Source organism: Trachemys scripta, chromosome 25, assembly GCF_013100865.1.
Source record: "Trachemys scripta elegans isolate TJP31775 chromosome 25, CAS_Tse_1.0, whole genome shotgun sequence".
Classification (NCBI taxonomy): Eukaryota; Metazoa; Chordata; order Testudines; family Emydidae; genus Trachemys; species Trachemys scripta.
Genome location: NC_048322.1, coordinates 5186574 through 5208106, shown reverse-complemented (window position 1 = coordinate 5208106; position 21533 = coordinate 5186574). Strand labels below are relative to the sequence as shown.

Below are 21533 nucleotides of genomic sequence, written 5' to 3'. Positions count from 1 at the left end.
TCCCTAATTTAAATCTGTGCCACCAGATTAAAGAAATAAAAGGGCATATTTGGGGAGTTATACCTCACTATTGCTACTGATATGTTGGGTGGTTGGTGAAGAATTCTACACCAGAGAAGTGTAAAATTACTCCAAGTAAGGTCAAAGATTTGACAAGAAGTCAGGTAGAAATTGCAGGTACGAGTGGTTGATTTTTCACCCCAGAGATGGAAGCTATGGTGACTGTGGCCCAGGTAAACTATTTTTAGAATAAAGAACAGGAATACTTGTGGCATCTTAGAGACTAACAAATTTATTAGAGCATAAGCTTTCGTGGACTACAGCCCACTTCTTCGGATGCATCCGAAGAAGTGGGCTGTAGTCCACGAAAGCTTATGCTCTAATAAATTTGTTAGTCTCTAAGATGCCACAAGTATTCCTGTTCTTTATTCTAAAAATAGTTTACCTGGGCCACAGTCACCATAGCTTCCATCTCTGGGGTGAAAAATCAACCACTCGTACCTGCAATTTCTACCTGACTTCTTGTCAAATCTTTGACCTTACTTGGAGTAATTTTACACTTCTCTGGTGTAGAATTCTTCACCAACCACCCAACATATCAGTAGCAATAGTGAGGTATAACTCCCCAAATATGCCCTTTTATTTCTTTAATCTGGTGGCACAGATTTAAATTAGGGACTAAATTCAGGTGTGGTTTAGAAACCCTGTAAGACACCAAATGTCAGGTATCTATTAAAAATAGGTTTCTTTCTGCAGCTGTATCACATTCAACATGGATTTCATTTTCTACACATTTACAGTATCTCCTCCCAGGGGTGAGCTGAACAGAAATGTCACTTCCATTTTTCCCATCCCTACCTAGCTATAGATTGCATTTCCCAAATAATAGGCAACATGCACCTGATTAGGAAGGAGATATCTTCAGGGGCGACCTCCTGCAGGGCCTGGGCCACAACTGCTTTGGGAGGCAAATGCATGGATATTTTGCTTAGTTGCAAGTCATTTACTAGGGAATCCTCTTCCCAGCCATTTAGAAAAAATATTGACCTAACCAATTGAACAACAGGGGGATTGGGATGGTGATGGGGAATAAGGAAATCCCTCTGACGTACCCTATCTTCTTCTTTTGTTACAGAGGGTGAAATGACATTTTTTCCTATCCCTGTCCTGTTCCTGCTCTTTGTTATAGTTTAATATATTTTAAGTGAGGAAAACAGTGGTAGAAATATCTGCTCTCCAGCACCACCTGAAGCAACATCAGAGCAACTGGGAATGAGATAATTTGTTCCTGAAGGGGAAACTTGATGACTAACAATTGCTTTGAAATGGGGGGACAGTATAACCGTGATGCTCAGGGTTTGTTTAGACTAGGAAAAGTCATGGAGTTTAGGTCAGGTCAAGGGGAAAGCTAATGCCAAACCCTGCACCTGGGCTGCATCTGCACTACAACTATGATTGTCTTTTTACACCAAGATCACTAACTTGAGCAGCCAACGCCATGTACAGTCCTAGTGGATGTAAGGCACAGGTAGTTTTTGCCTCAGTGTAGCTTGTTAGGATCAAACCTCTCTCCCCCACCTAGAGCTGATGAACATTCCTGACTGGAGGGACACACGCTCCTATGACGCAAAAGGAAAGGAGTTGATAGAAAAGATCACAGGACTGACCCTAAAGAAGGGTGAGCTGCAAAAGGCAGAAGCAGGCAACTCATCTGGGGGAGCTGAGAGACCACGGTGAAAATGGTGCAGAGATCACTATGTGGGAATTAGCAAATGTGATTTTTTAAAAAAAAAAATCTTTAGCCAGCCCTAGTCAAGGCATTTGTTACAGTTCTCGCCCATGTGGATTTTCTGGTGTCTAATAAGGGCTGAGCTATGCCTGAAGCTTTTCCCGCAGTTATTGCATGTGTAGGGTCTCTCTCCGCTGTGGATTCTCCAATGTATGGTAAGGGCTGAGCTATGCCTGAAGGGTTTCCTACACTCAGAGCATATGTAGGGCATCTCACCCGTGTGGATTCTCCGGTGTCTAATAAGGGCTGAGCTATGACTGAAGCTTTTCCCGCAGTTATTGCATGTGTAGGGTGTCTCTCCACTGTGGATTTTCCAATGTATGGTAAGGGCTGAGCTAAGCCTGAAGGTTTTCCCACACTCAGAGCACGTGTAGGGTGTCTCTCCAGTGTGGATTCCCTGGTGTCTAATAAGGGCTGATCTATGACTGAAGCTTTTCCCACACTCAGAACATCTGTAGGGTGACATGCCAGTGTGGATTCTGTAATGTGTGATAAGGTTTGAGCTCTGACTGAAGCTTTTCCCGCACTCAGAGCACGTGTAGGGTGTCTCTCCAGTGTGGATTCTCTGATGTATAATAAGGTGCGAGCTATAACTGAAGCTTTTCCCACACTCAGAGCATGTGTAGGGCGTCTCTCCTCTGTGGATTCGCTGATGTGTGAGAAGGTCAGAGCTCACACTGAAGCTTTTCCCACACTCATGGCATGTGTAGCGTGTCTCTTCCAAGTTAATTCTTTCACATTTAATAAGGTCTGAGTGGCTACTGAAGTTTTCCTCTGGCCTGTGCTGACTCTCAGAGGTTTTTGCTTTTGCTGGCAGTGCACAACTCCTGGAATCGTTCCCTTTGGATCTTCCTGATAACATCCCATGTGCTTCTATTTGCTCAGCACCTTCCTGCTGGGGTTTCTCCTCGTTCTCACTCACCCTCCCATCACCCGATGGGAGAGAGAGAGGATCCAGACATAGGTCACTTCCTGCGCCAGAGAGAAAAGAAATCTCAGAGAGAGGAATGGTAGAAGGGATGAACAAACCAAAATATGTGCAGGAGAGATCAAGCCTATCAGGAGCTGATTTTCCCAAAACCCTTCCCCAGAGGAGAGAGGAAGGGATCAGTTTTGGTCCACATCTCACCAGGACACTCAGGGGAACGCAAGATCGGGGAGGGATGTGCTGCCAGCTGTCAGTCAGGATAGGTGGGAATCCATGAGTGACATCTGCCATAATGATTCCACACTTGCTGAGAACAATTCTAAACTTGGAGAGCTCACAAGGTCTTTGTAGGGCATCCCAAATGTTTCCTGTATTCACATAAAGTTTTTGAGTTGGTTTAACCCATTCCTCACCAGTGCAGGCAGCTCTTGGCAGCACTTCTTTCTCAGAGCCCTGGAGATCTGGGACCCACGGCTCTTCCCCTTGTTCCAGCTGTGAGATTACATCAGGTTTGGAAACTGGAAACCCTACTCAAGGCAAAGAAAACAACGGAGGTCCATGGAATTTGTGGGGTACTTGTCACAAAGAATATTCCATGGTTTTAACCCAGACCATTTTTAAGCAGTAACGTCCCAAGGACAGCTTCCGTGGCTCAAAGTGGCAGGAGAGTTATTATTATTATAAATCATATTCATTATCTTAGTGCATAAGGGCCAACAAAGAGTGGGTCCCCGTTGTGGAATGCACCATACAAACATACAATATTAGATGGCCCATGCCCTGAAGAATTTACAATCTAAATAGATAAGACAGACACAGAATGAGGGAAGGGGTAGAACCCACCAGCAGAGTGAACTACGTGAAGGCAGAGTGACAGATCTGATGAACACAGGCATACATCATGAGACTATCGTATTTAATGTTATGACTAGGACAGTGTTTTCCAGAAATTGCTGCTATTACTGCATTTCCCCCCCAAAATTACTCTTCATTTCTGGAATCACCCTTCATATCCGGAATTGCTGAACAGAGGGAGGGTGGGGCATGCAGGGTCATAACCCCCCAGATTTCTGCCCAGAGACACCTGACTCATCCCCAGGGTGCAGGGTAGAGGCTGGCTGCTGTTGAGACTTGCTGCCAATTTCTTCCCTCCTCATACAAGTTTGGGCTCAGCAAAACCTCTGTGGAGTTTCCCCTGGGCAGGGTGGACACTTAGCAGTGGGATGCCCATCTCCCTCATCATGCTGCAGAGTGGACAGTGCTCACACCTGCTCTTGGCTGTGTCCACAGCACCTCTCCCCCATACACCGATGGCTCTAGGCTCTCAATGCCCAGTGTGTGGGCCCTATCTCCCCCAGAGAGCTGGCTCTTGTCCATAAGCGCCAACTTCACCTGGTGCCAGGGGGTGCTCGCCCCCCCTCCGCCTGTTCCCGGCCCCACCCCGAGTCCACCTCTGCCCCACCCTCTCCTGCCCCTGCCACGCCCTCATTCCAACCCCTTCCCCAAAGTCCCCGCCCCAACTCCACCCCCTCACTGCCCCATTGGACTCCTTCCCCAAATCCCTACCCCAGCCCCGCCTTCTCCCCTGAGGGCGCCACGTTTCTGCTCCTCCCCCACCCTCCCACAGCCTGGAGAAGAAGTGGGGACATAGTGTGCTCAGGGGAGGAGGCAGAGGCGAGCTGGGGCGGGGGGGGGGGCAGGGAGCTTGGCTGCCAGTGGGTGCAGAGAACCCACCAATTTTTCCCCGTGGGTGCTCCAGCCCTAAAGAACCCACGGAGTCGGCGGCTATGCTCCTGTCCCCTCCCCCCAATACATTTTCATGCTGTAAAGGGTTACATATTGCTCGTTTGTCAATATGTATTTCTTGTATTAATACAATGCATATCTGAAATTTCCAAAACATACAGCTTTGAAAATCTGAAATTTCTCTATTTTCATTGCCAGCAACACTGGCCCTAGTTATGACTGTTATCTGTATATTTGAGCCAGCCCTTGAAAGCATGAATACTTCACAGACTATGATGCTGAGATGGGCCAGGTGGTACTGTGGAGGGCTGAGGGATGGGTTTCCTGTGCAATCTAGTATCACTAAGGGGTGATGAATGCCAGATCTGAAGGCTAGTTATGCAGATCTCCAGCTTTTGAAGCTTTGCCCTTTGCAAAATAGGGCAGTGACTGATTATACCTCTTTCAGGGGATGGAAGAAAACAGACAGACTTTTTGGGGAGAAACAGCCGAGTTTGAGTTGACTGAGGAGGATTTCTTTGGGCTACAAATTAACCAAGAGGTAACCCCTTAAGGAAGGTTTTAATACACTTTGGAACTGATCAGGGATTCCCATGAGGACTGATGAGGGGGCAATGATAAATATGCATTTAAATCGATTGCTTGTTTTATACCTTTCCCCCATAAAGCTTAACCTCTGGCACACTGTCATGGATCTATAAGATCTGTGCAATACCCGGGCTTTTAAACAGTCCTTGGGAGGTGTACTAGACCCCCAAGGGGTACCTATCTCTTCCAGGATAGGCCATGTAGCTTCAATACCTGAGACTGAGCCTCTGGCTTCAGCACTCTTATTTCAACCTGTGAACTCTGCCCAGCAGGTCCAGCTGAACTACACTCCTGTTCAGAGACTGTTCCTCATTCAATGCACAGAGCAAGTTTTTGCTGTGACACTGGGCAGACTTTTAAAACATAGCAGGGTTTATTAGTCAATCGAAACACAGCATTGGAAAGTCCTTAGATTAGGACAGAGAAGCAAAGAAGACAATGTAGTCTATACTGGTCAATGCCCTTAAGCCATGCTGCTGTAGGAAAAAGTTTGGTTTCCTTTCACTGTCCATTTGTCTTCACCCTGATAGAGCTCCCTGGGTCTGCGAATCCAGTTCTTCCTGCTCCCAAAAACAGAACAAGTCCATGTATACTTCACTCAGCCAAGCTGAGATCCTCCTATGGACAGGTGACAATTATTCCCTTGTCTCTGTCGGGTATACCAATGATGTAGTTTGGTCCCAGCTAGTCACCCCATAACAGCTATGTGACAAAATACCTACTGCTCTTTATGATCATAGTAATACCAATCCACAAAGAGTCCTGTAGCACCTTGTAGACTAACAGACGTATTGGAGCATAAGCTTTCGTGGGTGAATACCCACTTCATTTCATCTGCCGAAGTGGGTATTCACCCACGAAAGCTTATAAGGTGCCACAGGACTCTGTCACTTTTTACAGATCCAGACTAACACAGCTACCCCTCTGATACATAGCAATACCAGTCTCAGAGGGAAACTGAGGTGTGTATTAGCATCTTAGAAGTTTCACAAAAATTCCCACCTCTATCACACACACACTGCTAACAGCCCTTGGAGAGAAAGCAAAGCACAGGAACTGGGCATTAGTCCAGTGAACACAGTGGAGGACAAGCTACAATCCTCAAACCCTGGTCAAAAAAGAGAGGCATGTGGGTCCCAACCCATAGAGAGGTGCTGGCTAGAGGCCTGATACCTGACAGGGCATTCCTTGAGCAGACCATGGAGGCAGGTCAAAGGCTTAGCTACCCCAGAACTGTGACATCGCAAAAGCACATTCTGGGGAATTAGGAAATCTAGTGACTCAGGTGTAATGGGAGGGAGAATTAAACTCCCCCAGTGTGTGGAGAAGGCTAGGGAATTAAACACTAAAATTCAGGAGCAACAGCCTCTAATTCTTCCGGAAAAGGAGCCTGTAAGAAACAAGAACTGGGCCACGCAACCTCAGGAGGGACAGGCTCTGAGATCCAAGGAGCCTGGAGGGAAGACAGCTTGTGGCTGCTGCAGATGCGGAGGGGGGGGGACAAGCTGCATGGGCACTTTTTAAAGACACCATAATAGAGGCCCAACTTCAATGTATAGCCCAAAATAAGAAACACAGTAAAAGAACTAAAAAAGAGCCACCGTGGCTTAACAACCATGTAAAATAAGCAGTGAAAGATAAAAAGACTTCTTTTAAAAAGTGGAAGTCAAATCCTAGTGAGGCAAATAGAAAGGAGCATAAACACTGCCAAATTAAGTGCAAGAAGGTAATAAGAAAAGCCAAAAAGGAGTTTGAAGAACGGCTAGCCAAAAACTCCAAAGGTAATAACAAAATGTTTTTAAGTACATCAGAAACAGGAAGCCTCCTAAACAACCAGTGGGGCCCGTTGATGATAGAGATAGAAAAGGAGCACTTAAAGATGATAAAGTAATTGCGGAGAAACTAAATGGATTCTTTGCTTCAGTCTTCACGGCTGAGGATGTTAGGGAGATTCCCAAGCCTGAGCTGGCTTTTGTAGGTGACAAATCTGAGGAACTGTCACAGATTGAAGTGTCACTAGAGGAGGTTTTGCAATTAATTAATTGATAAACTTAACATTAACAAGTCACCGGGAACAGATGGCATTCACCCAAAAGTTCTGAAAGAACTCAAATGTGAAGTTGCGGAACTATTAACTAAGGTTTGTAACCTGTCCTTTAAATCGGCTTCTGTACCCAATGACTGGAAGTTAGCTAATGTAACACCAATATTTTAAAAGGGCTCTAGAGGTGATCCTGGCAATTACAGACTGGTAAGTCTAACGTCGGTACCGGGTAAATTAGTCGAAACAATAGTTAAGAATAAAACTGTCAGACACATAGAACAGCGGCGAACAGCAGAGGCTAACAGAGGGCGTTTGCCTGGGATCTGTCCGAGAGGAGGTACGCTAAGTGCTGCATTAGGGGGGCTGTGTTGGTGAGTATCTGAGTGTCTGCTGCTGGGACAGTTGGTCAGTTTGACCGTGTGCTTGATTACTTGCTTGTTTGAAAAGTGTGATTTGGGGGTGCTTTGTTCCAGGTGGGCCTTGAGTGGGCCTGACTGGTATATAAGGGCAGTCAGCAGCGAACCAGCTGAGCGGCGAACAGCAGAGGCTAAAAGAGGGAGTTCGCCTGGGGAGAACTCACAGAGGCTTTCATCTGCAGGTTTCTCTAAGTAATTACTGTAACAGCTGAGGAAGCTCTTAAGAGGACAGTGATATGGAAGGTGAGCGATCAGCTGTTGTAACCTGCACAGGTTGTGCCATGTTTGTCTTTCTTCCACAGGACAGAAGCGACTTTGTCTGTACAAAGTGCAAGCTGGTCTCTATATTGGAAGAGAAGGTTCGAGGTCTGGAGAAACAAGTATCGACTCTGCGTTGCATAAGGGATAATGAAGATTTCCTGGACAGACGTCAGGAGATGCTTCTACGGCCACAATGTTCTGAAGATTCAGAGCAGGCGCAGCAGGGACAGAAGGATGGTGAAGAAGTTTGGCAGCATGTGACCTCCAGAAGGAGAAAGAGGAGCGTCCATGTACCAGCAATGGAGATACAGGTGAGCAATCATTTCCATGTTCTCTCTACAGGTACTAATGCGGAGAGTGGACTAGATATCCTGTCTGAAGGAAGGGAGCAGAAGGAGACTCCACCGATTGGAAGGCAAAAGATGCACGGTCCTAGTGATGAGGGTTCCACAACCACCACTCCCAAGAGGAGAAGGAGGGTGGTGGTGGTCGGGGACTCCTTCCTCAGGGGGACTGAGTTATCTATCTGCCGCCCCGACAGGGAAAACAGAGAGGTCTGCTGCTTGCCAGGAGCTAGGATACACGATGTGACTGAGAGACTGCCAAGACTCATCAAGCCCTCGGATCGCTACACCTTCCTGCTCCTCCACGTGGGCACCAATGATACTGCCAAGAATGACCTTGAGCGGATCACTGCAGACTACGTGGCTCTGGGAAGAAGGATAAAGGAGTTTGAGGCGCAAGTGGTGTTCTCGTCCATCCTCCCTGTGTAAGGAAAAGGCCTGGGTAGAGACCGTCGAATCATGGAAGTAAACGAATAGCTACACAGGTGGTGTTGGAGAGAAGGACCATGAGATGGTGTTCCAAGAAGGAGGAGTGCTAGGCAGAGACGGGCTCCACCTAACGAAGAGAGGGAAGAGCATCTTCGCAAGCAGGCTGGCTAACCTAGTGAGGAGAGCTTTAAACTAGGTTCACCGGGGGAAGGAGACCAAAGCCCTAAAGTAAGTGGGGAAATGGGATCCTGGGAGGAAGCACGAGCAGGAGAGTGTAAGAGGGGAGGACTCCTGTCTCAGACTGAGAAAGCGGGACAATCAGTGAGTTATCTTAAGTGCCTATACACAAATGCAAGAAGCCTGGGAAACAAGCAGGGAGAACTGGAAGTCCTGGCACAGTCAGGGAACTATGATGCGACTGGAATAACTCACAGGACTGGAGTACTGTCATGGATGGATATAAACTGTTCAGGAAGGACAGGCAGGGCAGAAAAGGTGGGGGAGTTGCGCTGTGTGTAAGAGAGGAGTATGACTGCTCAGAGCTCCGGTATGAAACTGCAGAAAAACTTGAGAGTCTCTGGGTGATGTCGTGGTCGAAGTCTGCTATAGACCACCAGACCAGGGGGATGAGGTGGACGAGGCTTTCTTCCATCAACTAACAGAAGTTGCTAGATCGCAGGCCCTGGTTCTCATGGGAGACTTTAATCACCCTGATATCTGCTGGGAGAGCAATACAGCAATGCACAGACAATCCAGGAAGTTTTTGGAAAGTGTAGGGGACAATTTCCTGATGCAAGTGCTGGAGGAACCAACTAGGGGCAGAGCTCTTCTTGACCTGCTGCTCACAAACAGGGAAGAATTAGTAGGGGAAGCGAAAGTGGATGGGAACCTGGGAGGCAGTGACCATGAGATGGTCGAGTTCAGGATCCTGACACAAGGAAGAAAGGAGAGCAGCAGAATACGGACCCTGGAATTCAGAAAAGCAGACTTTGACTCCCTCAGGGAACAGATGGGCAGGATCCCCTGGGAGAATAACATGAAGGGCAAAGGGGTCCAGGAGAGCTGGCTGTATTTTAAAGAATCCTTATTGCAGGAACAAACCATCCCAATGTGTAGAAAGAATAGTAAATATGGCAGGCGACGAGCTTGGCCTAACAGTGAAATCCTTGCTGACCTTAAACGCAAAAAAGAAGCTTACAAGAAGTGGAAGATTGGACAAATGGCCAGGGAGGAGTATAAAAATATTGCTCAGGCACGCAAGAGTGAAATCAGAAAGGCCAAATCGCACTTGGAGTTGCAGCTAGTAAGAGATTCATAGATTCATAGATTATAGGACTGGAAGGGACCTCGAGAGGTCATCGAGTCCAGTCCCCTGCCCGCATGGCAGGACCAAATACTGTCTAGACCATCCCTGATAGACATTTATCTAACCTACTCTTAAATATCTCCAGAGACGGAGATTCCACAACCTCCCTAGGCAATTTGTTCCAGTGTTTAACCACCCTGACAGTTAGGAACTTTTTCCTAATGTCCAACCTAGACCTCCCTTGCTGCAGTTTAAACCCAGATGTTAAGAGTAACAAGAAGGGTTTCTTCAGGTATGTTAGCAACAAGAAGAAAGTCAAGGAAAGTGTGGGCCCCTTACTGAATGAGGGAGGCAACCTAGTGACAGAGGATGTGGAATAAGCTAATGTACTCAATGCTTTTTTTTGCCTCTGTCTTCATAAACAAGGTCAGCTCCCAGACTGCTGGACTGGGCAGCACAGTATGGGGAGGAGGTGACCAGCCTCCACAGTATGGGGAGGAGAAAGAAGCGGTTTGGGACTATTTAGAAAAACTGGATGAGCACAAATCCATGGGGCCGGGTGCGCTGCATCCGAGGGTGCTAAAGGAGTTGGCGGATGTGATTGCGGAGCCATTGGCCATCATCTTTGAAAACTCATGGCGATCGGGGGAGGTCCCGGATGACTGGAAAAAGGCTAACGTAGTTCCCATCTTTAAAAAAAGGGAAGAAGGAGAATCCGGAGAACTACAGGCCAGTCAGCCTCACCTCAGTCCCTGGAAAAATCATGGAGCAGGTCCTCAAGGAATCAATTATGAAACACTTAGGGGAGAGGAAAGTGATCAGGAACAGTCAGTATGGATTCACCAAGGGCAAGTCGTGCCTGACTAACCTAATTGCCTTCTATGAGGAGATAACTAGGTGTGTGGATGATGGGAAAGCAGTGGATGTGTTATTCCTTGACTTTAGCAAAGCTTTTGATACAGTCTCCCACAGTATTCTTGCCGCCAAGTTAAAGAAGTATGGACTGGATGAATGGACTGTAAGGTGGACAGAAAGCTGGCTAGATCGTCGGGCTCAACGGGTAGTGCTCAATGGCTCCATGTCTAATGGGCAGCTGGTTTCAAGCGGAGTGCTCCAAGGGTCGGTCCTGGGGCCAGTTTTGTTTAATATCTTTATTAATGATCTGGAGGATGGTGTGGACTGCACTCTCAGCAAGTTTGCAGATGACACTAAACTGGGAGGCGTGGTAGATACGCTGGAGGGTAGGGATCAGATACAGAGGGATCTAGACAAATTAGAGGATTGGACCAGAAAAAACACCTGATGAGGTTCAACAAGGACAACTGCAGAGTCATGCACTTAGGATGGAAGAATCCTATGCACTGCTACAGACTAGGGACCGAATGGCTAGGTAGCAGTTCTGCAGAAAAGGACCTAGGGGTCACAGTGAACAAGAAGCTAGATATGAGTCAACAGTGTGCTCTTGTTGCCAAGAAGGCTAACAGCATTTTGGGCTGTATAAGTAGGGGCATTGCCAGCAGATCGAGGAACATGATCATTCCCCTTTATTCGACATTGGTGAGGCCTCATCTGGAATACTGTGTCCAGTTTTGCCCCACACTACAAGGATGTGGAAATATTGGAAAGAGTCCAGCGGAGGGCAACAAAAATGATTAGGGGTCTGGAGCACATGACTTATGAGGAGAGGCTGAGGGAACTGGGATTGTTTAGTCTCCAGAAGAGAAGAATGACGGGGGATTTGATAGCTGCTTTCAACTACCTGAAGGGAGGTTCCAAAGAGGATGGAGCTTGGCTGTTCTCAGTGGTGGCAGATGACAGAACAAGGAGCAATGGTCTCAAATTGCAGTGGGGGAGGTCTAGGTTGGATATTAGGAAACACTATTTCACTAGGAGGGTGGTGAAGCACTGGAACGCGTTACCTTGGGAGGTGATGGAATCTCCTTCCTTGGAGGTTTTTAAGGCCTGGATTGACAAAGCCCTGGCTGGGATGATTTAGTTGGAAATTGGTCCTGCTTTGAGCAGGGGGTTGGACTAGATGACCTCCTGATGTCCCTTCCAACCCTGATCTTCTATGATTCTATGAAAATCATAAACTGTTGAGCAATAGTCAACATGGTTTCTGTAAAGGGAAATCGTGTCTTACTAATCTATTAGAGTTCTTTGAAGGGGTCAACAAACATGTTGACAAGGGGGATCCGGTGGACATAGTGTACTTAGATTTCCAGAAAGCCTTTGACAAAGTCCCTCACGAAAGGCTCTTACGTAAATTAAGCTGTCATGGGAGAAAAGGGAAGGTCCTTTCATGGATTGAGAACTGGTTAAAAGACAGGGAACAAAGGGTAGGAATTAATGGTAAATTCTCAGAATGGAGAGGGGTAACTAGTGGTGTTCCCCAAGGGTCAGTCTTCGGACCAAACCTATTCAACTTATTCATAAATGATCTGGAGAAAGGGGTAAACAGTGAGGTGGCAAAGTTTGCAGATGATACTAAACTGCTCAAGATAGTTAAGACCAAAGCAGACTGTGACTAACTTCAAAAAGATCTCACAAAACTAAGTGACTGGGCAACAAAATGTCAAATGAAATTTAATGTGGATAAATGTAAAGTAATGCACATTGGAAAAAATAACCCCAACTATACATACAATATGATGGGGGCTAATTTAGCTACAATGAGTCAGGAAAAAAATCTTGGCGTCATCGTGGATAGTTCTCTAAAGATGTCCACGCAGTGTGCAGAGGTGGTCAAAAAAGCAAACAGGATGTTAGGAATCATTAAAAAGGGGATAGAGAATAAGACAGAGAATATGTTATTGCCCTTATATAAATTGATGGTACGCCCACATCTTGAATACTGCATACAGATGTGGTCTCCTCATCTCAAGAAAGATATACTGGCACTAGAAAAGGTTCAGAAAAGGGCAACTAAAATGATTAGGGGTTTGGAGCAGGTCCCATTTGAGGAGAGATTAAAGAGGCTAGGACTCTTCAGCTTGGAAAAGAGGAGACTAAGGGGGCACATGACAGAGGTATATAAAATCATTCTCGATGTGGAGAAAGTGGATAAGGAAAAGTTATTTACTTATTCCCATAATACAAGAACTAGGGGTCATCAAATGAAATGATAGGCAGCAGGTTTAAAACAAATACAAGGAAGTTCTTCTTCATGCAGCGCACAGTCAACTCGTGGAACTCCTTACCTGAGGAGGTTGTGAAGGCTAGGACTATAACAGCGTTTAAAAGAGAACTGGATGAATTCATGGTGGTTAAATCCATTAATGGCTATTAGCCAGGATGGGTAAGGACTGGTGTCCCTAGCCCCTGTTTGTCAGAGGATGGAGATGGATGGCAGGAGAGAGATCGCTTGATCATTGCCTGTTAGGTCCACTCCCTCTGGGGCACCTGGCATTGGCCACTGTCGGTAGACAGGATACTGGGCTAGATGGACCTTTGGTCTGACCCTGTATGGCTGTTCTTATGTTCAAACTCTCACTCCTGTTGACCCAGACCTGATTTTGCCTATGACCCAGTCTCAGGTTTTGTGGGTAATTTTATACTCACTAGAAGTAAAATGTCATTATCAGAGTATTGCTTATTAGCTTGGAACATGCATGGAGGGGCAAGGAGGTGAACATAAATAAATGGGTGTGACGGGGCAATCCCGCCCTGCACTAGACCCAGCGACGTCAGACCAGTAGCTCTGACGGAGGAAGTCCCGCCCCGTGCGTACTGGGCATGCTCCAAGTGCACAGGGAGTATAAAGGGAGGGAATTCAGCTCAGTCTGGGCTGGCGGCCGCAGGGGAAGGACCTAACCAGGAAGCTCCTGCAGAAGACCAGCCGACGCTCTCAAAGCTGCTGGGAAGGGAGGCTTCTACAGGCCAGCACGAACCCCTACCGGGGGAGGAACCAGGGGAGGCGACAGATCCGGAGACCTGCGGAGAACCCTGTGATTTGTGGGAGACCCCAACTCCCAAGCCGGTAGGAAGCGACCCGGGGTGGGGGGGGGAGTGACGGCCTGGTACCTTGCCCCCAGTAAGCCTCAGCGTGTGTCAGTAGGACACCCTCCCCCTCCTGCTGAGCCAGCAGTAAGGTCCTACTGCCCTGTGACAAGGGCTTGTTCTATGGACTCTGGCCAGTAGGCCGTGCTGCCCTGTAACGAGGGGCGAGAATGTGGGCAGCAATCCGGGCCTGCTGAAAGGTCTGTGGGAACAGGATTGACCCGTGGGAACCCCTTTAAACCCCAAGATGGAGACGGAAAAGCTCCTAAAGTGGATGCTGGAACAGCAGCAAGAGCAGGCGGCCCAACAGCAGCAGCAACAGGTGCAGTTGATGCAGCACATGGCCAGCCAGCAGCAGCTACTGATATCCCAACATCAAGAGCACCAGCAGCAGCTCCTCCAGGACTTGACGATCCAACAGCAGGATCAACAAGAATGCCTGGTGCAGCAGATGGCCACACTATTACACCCGGCAGGAGCTGCAGCCACCGTACCTGCTGGGGCAGGACCCAGGGAGAATGTAGGGGAGTTGCCAGTACACCTCACTAAGATGGGGCCAGAGGACGACCCGGAGGCATTCCTGGTGACTTTCGAACGGGTGGCGACCACCGCCGGGTGGCCCCCCGAGCACTGGGCCACCTTACTAGCCCCCTATCTGACGGGACAGGCCCAGGCCGCCAACCGTAGCCTCAACCCTTGGGAGGCCCTGGAATACCCCCAGGTGAAGGCGGCCATATTGGACCACACCGGCATTAGCCCGGAGACTTATCGCCAATGCCTCCGCAAAGAACAGTACCCTCCTGGGGCCCGGCCCCGGGCTGTGGCCCAACGGATACGGGACCATTGTTGGAAGTGGTTGAACCCGGAAGGCTTAACCGGACCCCAGGTAGCAGAGATGGTGGCACTGGAGCAGTTCACCTAGATCCTGCCCCTAGGAGGAAGGGCCTGGGTGCGCCGACATCGACCGGCAACCCTCTCAGCGGCAGTGACCTTGATGGAAGACTACTTGTCCGCCGAGGGGACCGATGGGTTGAGGCCCCCATGAGTGGGGCTGCTCGGACACCAGCCACGGAATGACCCCGGAGAAGGGACATCGGCACTGGGAGAGACCCCCACGAACAACCCCCCTGAAGGCCCCGGTCAGTTGAGGATGCTCAAATGGAACTGGAATGGGATGAGGACTTTGTGCAAGAACAGAGAGAGGACCTGACCCTCAGTAGGGCCTCGCAACAGGCCACCAGCCTGGGTCCCGACGAAGGCTCGACCCCTGGGCCCCCACAGAGTCCACGCTTTGAGATATGGCAAGATCGCCTGTATCGGGTAGTGCAGGAACCGCAGGCCCAGAAGACATTCCATCAGCTATTGGTCCCTCAGAGGCTGCGAAAAAGCCTCCTTCGACTAGTCCACGCTAACTCCTGGGCTGGGCACCTGGGGCGGGAGAAGACCCTCCAGAGGATAGTTCGTCGGTTCTTCTGGCCTGGCATACACCAGGAGGTGCGGGACTACTGCGTGTCTTGCCCGGAATGTCAACTGGCGGGACCAAAAGGTGTGTCCCGGGTACCCCGATCCCTATGCCAGTCGTCGGCACACCCTTTGAAAGGACTGGAATGGACCTGGTTGGACCCCTTGAAAGAAGTAAGACAGGAAACCACTTCATCCTAGTGGTAGTGAACTACGTGTCGCATTACCCTGAAGTCGTACCCCTGCGGACGGCCACAGCGCCGGTGATCGCTACTGAACTAGTGAAGATTTTTGCTAGTCAGGATACCGGCAGAAATCCTGACAGATCAGGGCACAAACGTCCTCTAAGCTGATAGCGGAATTGTACCGCTTCCTCCACATGCGAACCCTCGGGACGTCAGTCTACCATCCCCAGACAGATGGCCTGGTGGAACGTTTCAATGGTACACTTAAATCCATGTTAAGGAAGTTCCTGGAGGAGGACCCTACGCATTGGGACACCCTGTTGCCAGCCCTGCTGTTTGCCAACAGAGAGGTACCGCAGGCATCGACGGGGTTTTCACCCTTTGAACTCCTGTACAGCAGGCAGCCCCGTGAGGATCCTGGACCTCCTGAAGGAGGAGTGGGAAGCCCAGGAGACCCGAGTCCTCAGGACCATCCAATATGTGTTGCAACTTCGAGAACAGCTACGAATGCTAGGTGCTTTCGCCTGGGAGAACTCGATACAGGCACAAGCGAACCAAGAACGCCTCTATAACCGAGGAACTAGGGGACGGAGTTTCGGCCCCGGGGCTCGGGTATTGCTTTTGTTGCCATTGGACGAATCGAAACTGCTAGCCAAATGGCAGGGACCCTACGAGGTAATCTGGAGGATTGGACCAGTAGACTACAAGGTCCGGCTACCGAGGCGATGGAAGGAGACGCGCACATACCATGTAAATCTTCTGAAGGCCTGGAAGACCAGGGAAGCCCTGCTCATCGGCTTGTCCACCCCAGAATCAGAACTCGGACCCCTAGTAGGGGACCCCCCGGACCCAAGGCTGGTGACGTTAGGGGCGAGCCTCGCCCCCACACAGCGAGAGCAAATACAGCAATTGATAGGGGAGTTTCCCGACGTCTTATCTGCCCACCCAGGACGAACTGCCCTGACGAGTCATCATATCGCAACCACTCCCAGTCAGAAAGTACGAGATCACCACCGGCCATTACCCCGGAAAATGTGGGACACAGTCCGAAAGGAGCTGGAGACAATGCTGGAGATGGGGATGGTGGAGGAATCAAAGAGCGAGCGGCACTGCCCCATCGTCTTAGTCCCAAAGCCTGATAGGACTACCCGTTTTTTTATTGACTTCCGAAAGGTCAATGCCATCTCCCGCTTCGATGCATATCCGATGCCGTGGGTGGACGAATTGTTGGAACGGCTGGGGGAGGGAGGTACTTGTCAACCTTAGACCTAACCAAGGGATACTGGCAGATCCCCCTCACACCAAACTCCCGGGAGAAGACTGCCTTCTCAACACCGTTTGGCCTCTTCCAACTTATAATGATGCCGTTTGGGCTACACGGAGCCACGGCTACGTTCCAATGGTTGATGAATAAGGTCTTACAACCCCATGACCAGTATGCGGCGGCGTATACAGACATCGTAGTCTATAGCGACAACTGGGAGGACCACCTACGCCATCTGGCTGGGGTGTTGCAGGCCCTTAGAGCAGCCAGCCTTACAGCCAACCCGGTGAAGTGCCACCTTGGGCAAGAGGAGGTAACCTACCTTGGATGTACGGTAGGGGGTGGGAAACTGACGCCCCTAATCAGCAAAGTGCAAGCCCTCAGAGAAGTACCCGTCCCCAAGACGAAGAAGCAAATGCGCCAGTTTTTGGGCCTAGCTGGATATTACCGCCGCTTCGTGCCAGACTTTGCATCCATAGCCGCCCCTCTGTTGGGCCTGACAAAGAACGCGCAGCCTCGATAAGTGCAGTGGTCGGAAGAGTGCAACGAAGCTTTCGAAGCTCTGAAAGAACAATTCACGCATGAACCAGTCCTGCGACACCCCGACTTTTCAAAAGAATTTATGCTTCAGACAGATGCCTCGGAAGTAGGCCTGGGGGCCGTACTCTCCCAGGAATTGGATGGGGAAGAACACCCGATACTGTATTTAAGCCGTAAACTGTTCCCCCAGGAACAACGTTACTCTACAATAGAGAAAGAGGCCCTGGTGGTGAGATGGGCCATGAACGCCTTACGTTATCTGTTGGGGAATAACTTCAGGCTGATCAGACCATGCCCCCTTACATTGGATACATAATATAAAGGACGTGAACCCCCGGCTACTACGTTGGTACCTCTCACTCCAACCCTATGACTTCCGCATATTTCATCGCCCAGATAAAGCCAATGCTAACACAGATTTCTTTTCCAGACAGGAGGAGGAGGCGGCGGCCCAATCCGGGGGATCCCTCGAGGGGGAGGGTGTGTGATGGGGCAATCCCGCCTCGCTCTAGACCCAGCAATGTCAGACCAGTAGCTCTGACGGAGGAAGTCCCGCCCCATGCGTACTGGGCATGCTCTAAGTGCACAGGGAGTATAAAGGGAGGGAATTCAGCTCAGTCTGGGCTGGTGGCCGCAGGGGAAGGACCTAACCGGGAAGCTCCTGCAGAGGACCAGCCAACGCTCTCAAAGCTGCTGGGAAGGGAGGCTTCTACAGGCCAGCACGAACCCCTACCGGGGGAGGAACCAGGGAAGGCGATGGACCCGGAGACCTGCGGAGAACCCTAGGATTTGTGGGAGACCCCAACTCCCAAGCCAGTAGGAAGCGACCTGGGGGGGGGTAACGGACTGGTACTTTGCCCCCGGTAAGCCTCAGCGTGTGTTGGTAGGACCCCCCCCCCCCCCCCCGCTGAGCCAACAGTAAGGTCCTACTGCCCTGTGACAAGGGCTTGCTCTAGGGACTCTGGCCGTTAGGCCATGCTGCCCTGCAACCAGGGGCAATCCTGTGGACTCTGGCCACTAGGCCGTGCTGCCCTGTGACAAGGGCTTGTTCTATGGACTCTGGCCCTGTAATGAGGGGCGTAAATCCTCACAATGGGTTATTAAGCTTGCTACAGTTAAGGGCCTTATATTAGGTTGAGGCTTTGTGGGAGTAGTTATGCCAAAGTCTGGAATTTACCTGAATAGGCCTAAGGAGAGAATCCCAGGTCAGATATTTTGCACGCTGATTTTGAGAGACTAACAAGTAACCACAAACAGGTGCAATACGCCACAGGATTCTGAAAGAAGGGGCGGGTTTAGCCATTAGGTTGCTATGCAGTATTTCAGCAGTTGGACGCATTCATATACTGGAATTATTAATAAATAAGTGATGTAAATCATGAGTATTAATGCTTGATGTTTAATTATGGACTTCCCAAAGGCCACATATGGGTTGGGGCAGCTATTGATATTATTGTAATCAGAGTAAAGAAGCAGATATGGTATATAGCCGTACTATTACCATAAGGAAGCAGATAAAATACCTCTCCTAGTTACCTTTTTTTCATTTTGTCGGGTCCCCGAGACAGTGCGAACTGAAGGAGGACCTCCCTTCTGATGGTCTCCCTTGTCTCTTGATCTTTGTTTCCAATGGTGTCCATAACTTGTAAGTATGCACAGTGCAATGCCCTCTTTACTATACTTATATTAGTCTAATTGTTATGTGTATTGATGCTTGCCTATGATTCCAATTATAACTGTCTGTATTAAATCAAGTTTGTGTGTTTCACCAAATTCCATCTTCTCAATTAACTTTGAGTAGCCATGTACAAGGGCAAGTTGTACCCCAATACGTAATCTTATAGGTGTAAAAATTGTACAGGCTACACTACTACCCTGTGACATCATCAACAAAGTGCCCATTTGTGCTTGGGTAGTGGCCCTACTCTGGGAAAGAGGAATGCAGCAAGGACTCAGGATCGGTGGCCGGGGTCGCTGTGCCTACAGATGGGGAGGTTACAGGGGGAGGGAGGTAATGAGTGGGAGAGGGAGGTCAAGAGTTAAAATAATAATATTTGGGCGGAAATTTTTTGTAATGAAGTGAAACTGAACAGAAATAAAACTGGAGTGTAGGCTCTAAAGCAACAAGGCTTGGGCAGAGATTCGGGGTTAAAGGTCTGGGATCCCCCATAGCTCTATATCCCCAAACCTCTCCTCCTTCCCACTGACCCACCCAGCCCACCTCCCGGGTGCCCTTCCTCCAGACTCCCCTCCCCTTCTTCCCATTACACTCGGCCATCACCACCTCCCAAGCACCTTGGAAGCTTCTTCTGTTCCCTCCTCGTCTCTCACTACTTTATCTCTCCCTGCTGCTGCTTAGCTCTAATCCTACACACACCCTCCCCATGTCCTGGCACCCCAGAATTATCTACTCCACCCCTTCTCCCCTCCCACGGCTCTGTTCTCCCTTCACCCATGGGCTCCTGAATGGCAACATTATACGCTCTCCTATCAAAAGAGGAGTTCATCTGACTGTCACACAAACCATGCATGAGTCATATACCTATTTACTTAATTTAGAATTCTACAGGCAACATTTTCCTCTTAAAATGAGGAAAAGGCATGAAAACTACAGTTATTAATGCAATTATTAATGCATCCAATAAGGATACATTAAATGCAATTTTAAAATGACTGACGGCACCAAAAAGGCACATGTCCAAAAACTATACTAGTGGGTGGGAGATAAGGCATAAAAAGGGGGGCAAGGAAACTTGTCAAAACTTGTATGACAAATAAAGCTATAAAGTTATTACTACTCAGGTTCTTTAGAGACCCCACAGCTTCTAATAACCGAAGGGACAGGACTCCTTACCCAGCAAGACCACCGTCTCATAGTTCTCCTGCATTACGTCTCTGTAGAGGGCTCTCTGAGTGGGGTCCAGCAGAGCCCATTCCCCCTTGGTGAAATACACAGCCACCTCCTCGAAAGTCACCAGCCCCTGAAAAAGCAAGAGTCCAACACTCAGTACCAACCCCAATATTCACGGAACAACTGCACCAGGTAAATGGAAGCTCCGGGAGACATATGTTAACAGAGTACCACCCCACATTGCTTAGAGCAGCCTGGAGGGATCAGAGGGTAGAAAGAGAGAACCTTTGGGTCTCCCAGCTGACAGACGGAGGCAGGGTCTTCACATTTATCACATACCTACTAGCCAGAGCTTGATATAGGGGCTGGGGCTGTCTTTGGACCCTACTGGTAGGAATCCCAACACTCTCCAAATAAAATATATGGAAGAAAGGGGACATCTATAGTAAAGAATATAAGTTAGAAAGTCAGAACTGTAGAAAATTGGTAAGGGAAGCTATCAGAAATCAACGACCAATCAAGGAAAATAAGAAGGAAGTTTTTAAAAAGTATATTAATTACAAAATGAATCCTAAGAATGGTAGTGGTCCATTACTAGATGGAAATGGTGGAATTATCAAAAATTATGCAGAAGAGGTAAAAAGTGTTCAATACATATTTCTCTCCTGGGTTTGGGGAAAAACAGATGATGTACTCCATATCGTAAGATATTTGACGATGACACTCTTTCCATTCCAACAATAGCTCATGAGGACCTTAAATAGCAGCTATTAAAGTTAGACATATTTAAATCAGCAGGTCCAGATAACTTATATCCAAGAGTTTTAAAAGACCCAGTGGAGGCGCGTGGTGGACTATTAATGTTGATTTTAATTAGGACTTGGAACACTGGGGAAATTCTAGAAGACTGGAATCAAGTTAATGCTGTGCCAATATTTAAAAAGTGTAAAAGAGATGACCCAGCTAATTACAAGAGTGTCAGTCTGACATCAATACTGGGCAAGATAATGGAGCAGCCGATACTGGATTTCATTAATAAAGAATTAAAGGAGGGTAATATAATTAGTACCTATTAATAAAGGTTTAGAGAAAATAGATCCTATCAAACTAACTGGATATCCTTATTAGAGGAGATGAAAAGTTTGGTTGCAGCTAATAGTATTGATGTAATATACCTAGACTTCTGTAAGGCATATGACTTGGTTCAGCACAATATTTTGACTAAAAAACTAGAATGATACAAAATAAACACGGCATACATGAAATAGATTAAAAACTGTGATTGTTAAATAGCACAGGGCCAAGAACCAATCCCTGTGGGAACCCACTACAAATAAATCCACTCGACCATGGTTCCGCATTTATATTCTTATCAATGACCT

The 21533-nt window shown here is 48.4% G+C and overlaps 1 protein-coding gene across 1 annotated transcript; it reads right to left on the bottom strand.

The window, feature by feature from the left end:
* Positions 1–398: 398 nt before the first annotated feature.
* Positions 399–20189, bottom strand: LOC117870048 (zinc finger protein 239-like). Its single transcript, XM_034757236.1, has 3 exons — positions 20155–20189; positions 3131–3244; positions 399–2761 (listed from the first exon to the last, which is right to left on the bottom strand). Exons 1-3 carry the CDS (start codon positions 20186–20188, stop codon positions 1809–1811), a joined length of 1101 nt encoding a protein of 366 aa, XP_034613127.1. The 5' UTR covers position 20189; the 3' UTR covers positions 399–1808.
* Positions 20190–21533: the final 1344 nt, after the last annotated feature.

What these genes read in the sequence shown, in the direction of transcription:
- LOC117870048 (XM_034757236.1), bottom strand. Translation starts at nt 20,188, where the DNA reads ATGCAGGAGAACTATGAGACGGTGGTCTTGCTGG. An exon ending in TGAGACGGTGGTCTTGCTGG is followed by an intron (nt 3,245 to 20,154) that starts GTAAGGAGTCCT and finishes TGCCTTGAGTAG; the next exon opens with GGTTTCCAGTTTCCAAACCT. An exon ending in GCCAAGAGCTGCCTGCACTG is followed by an intron (nt 2,762 to 3,130) that starts GTGAGGAATGGG and finishes TCTCTGGCGCAG; the next exon opens with GAAGTGACCTATGTCTGGAT.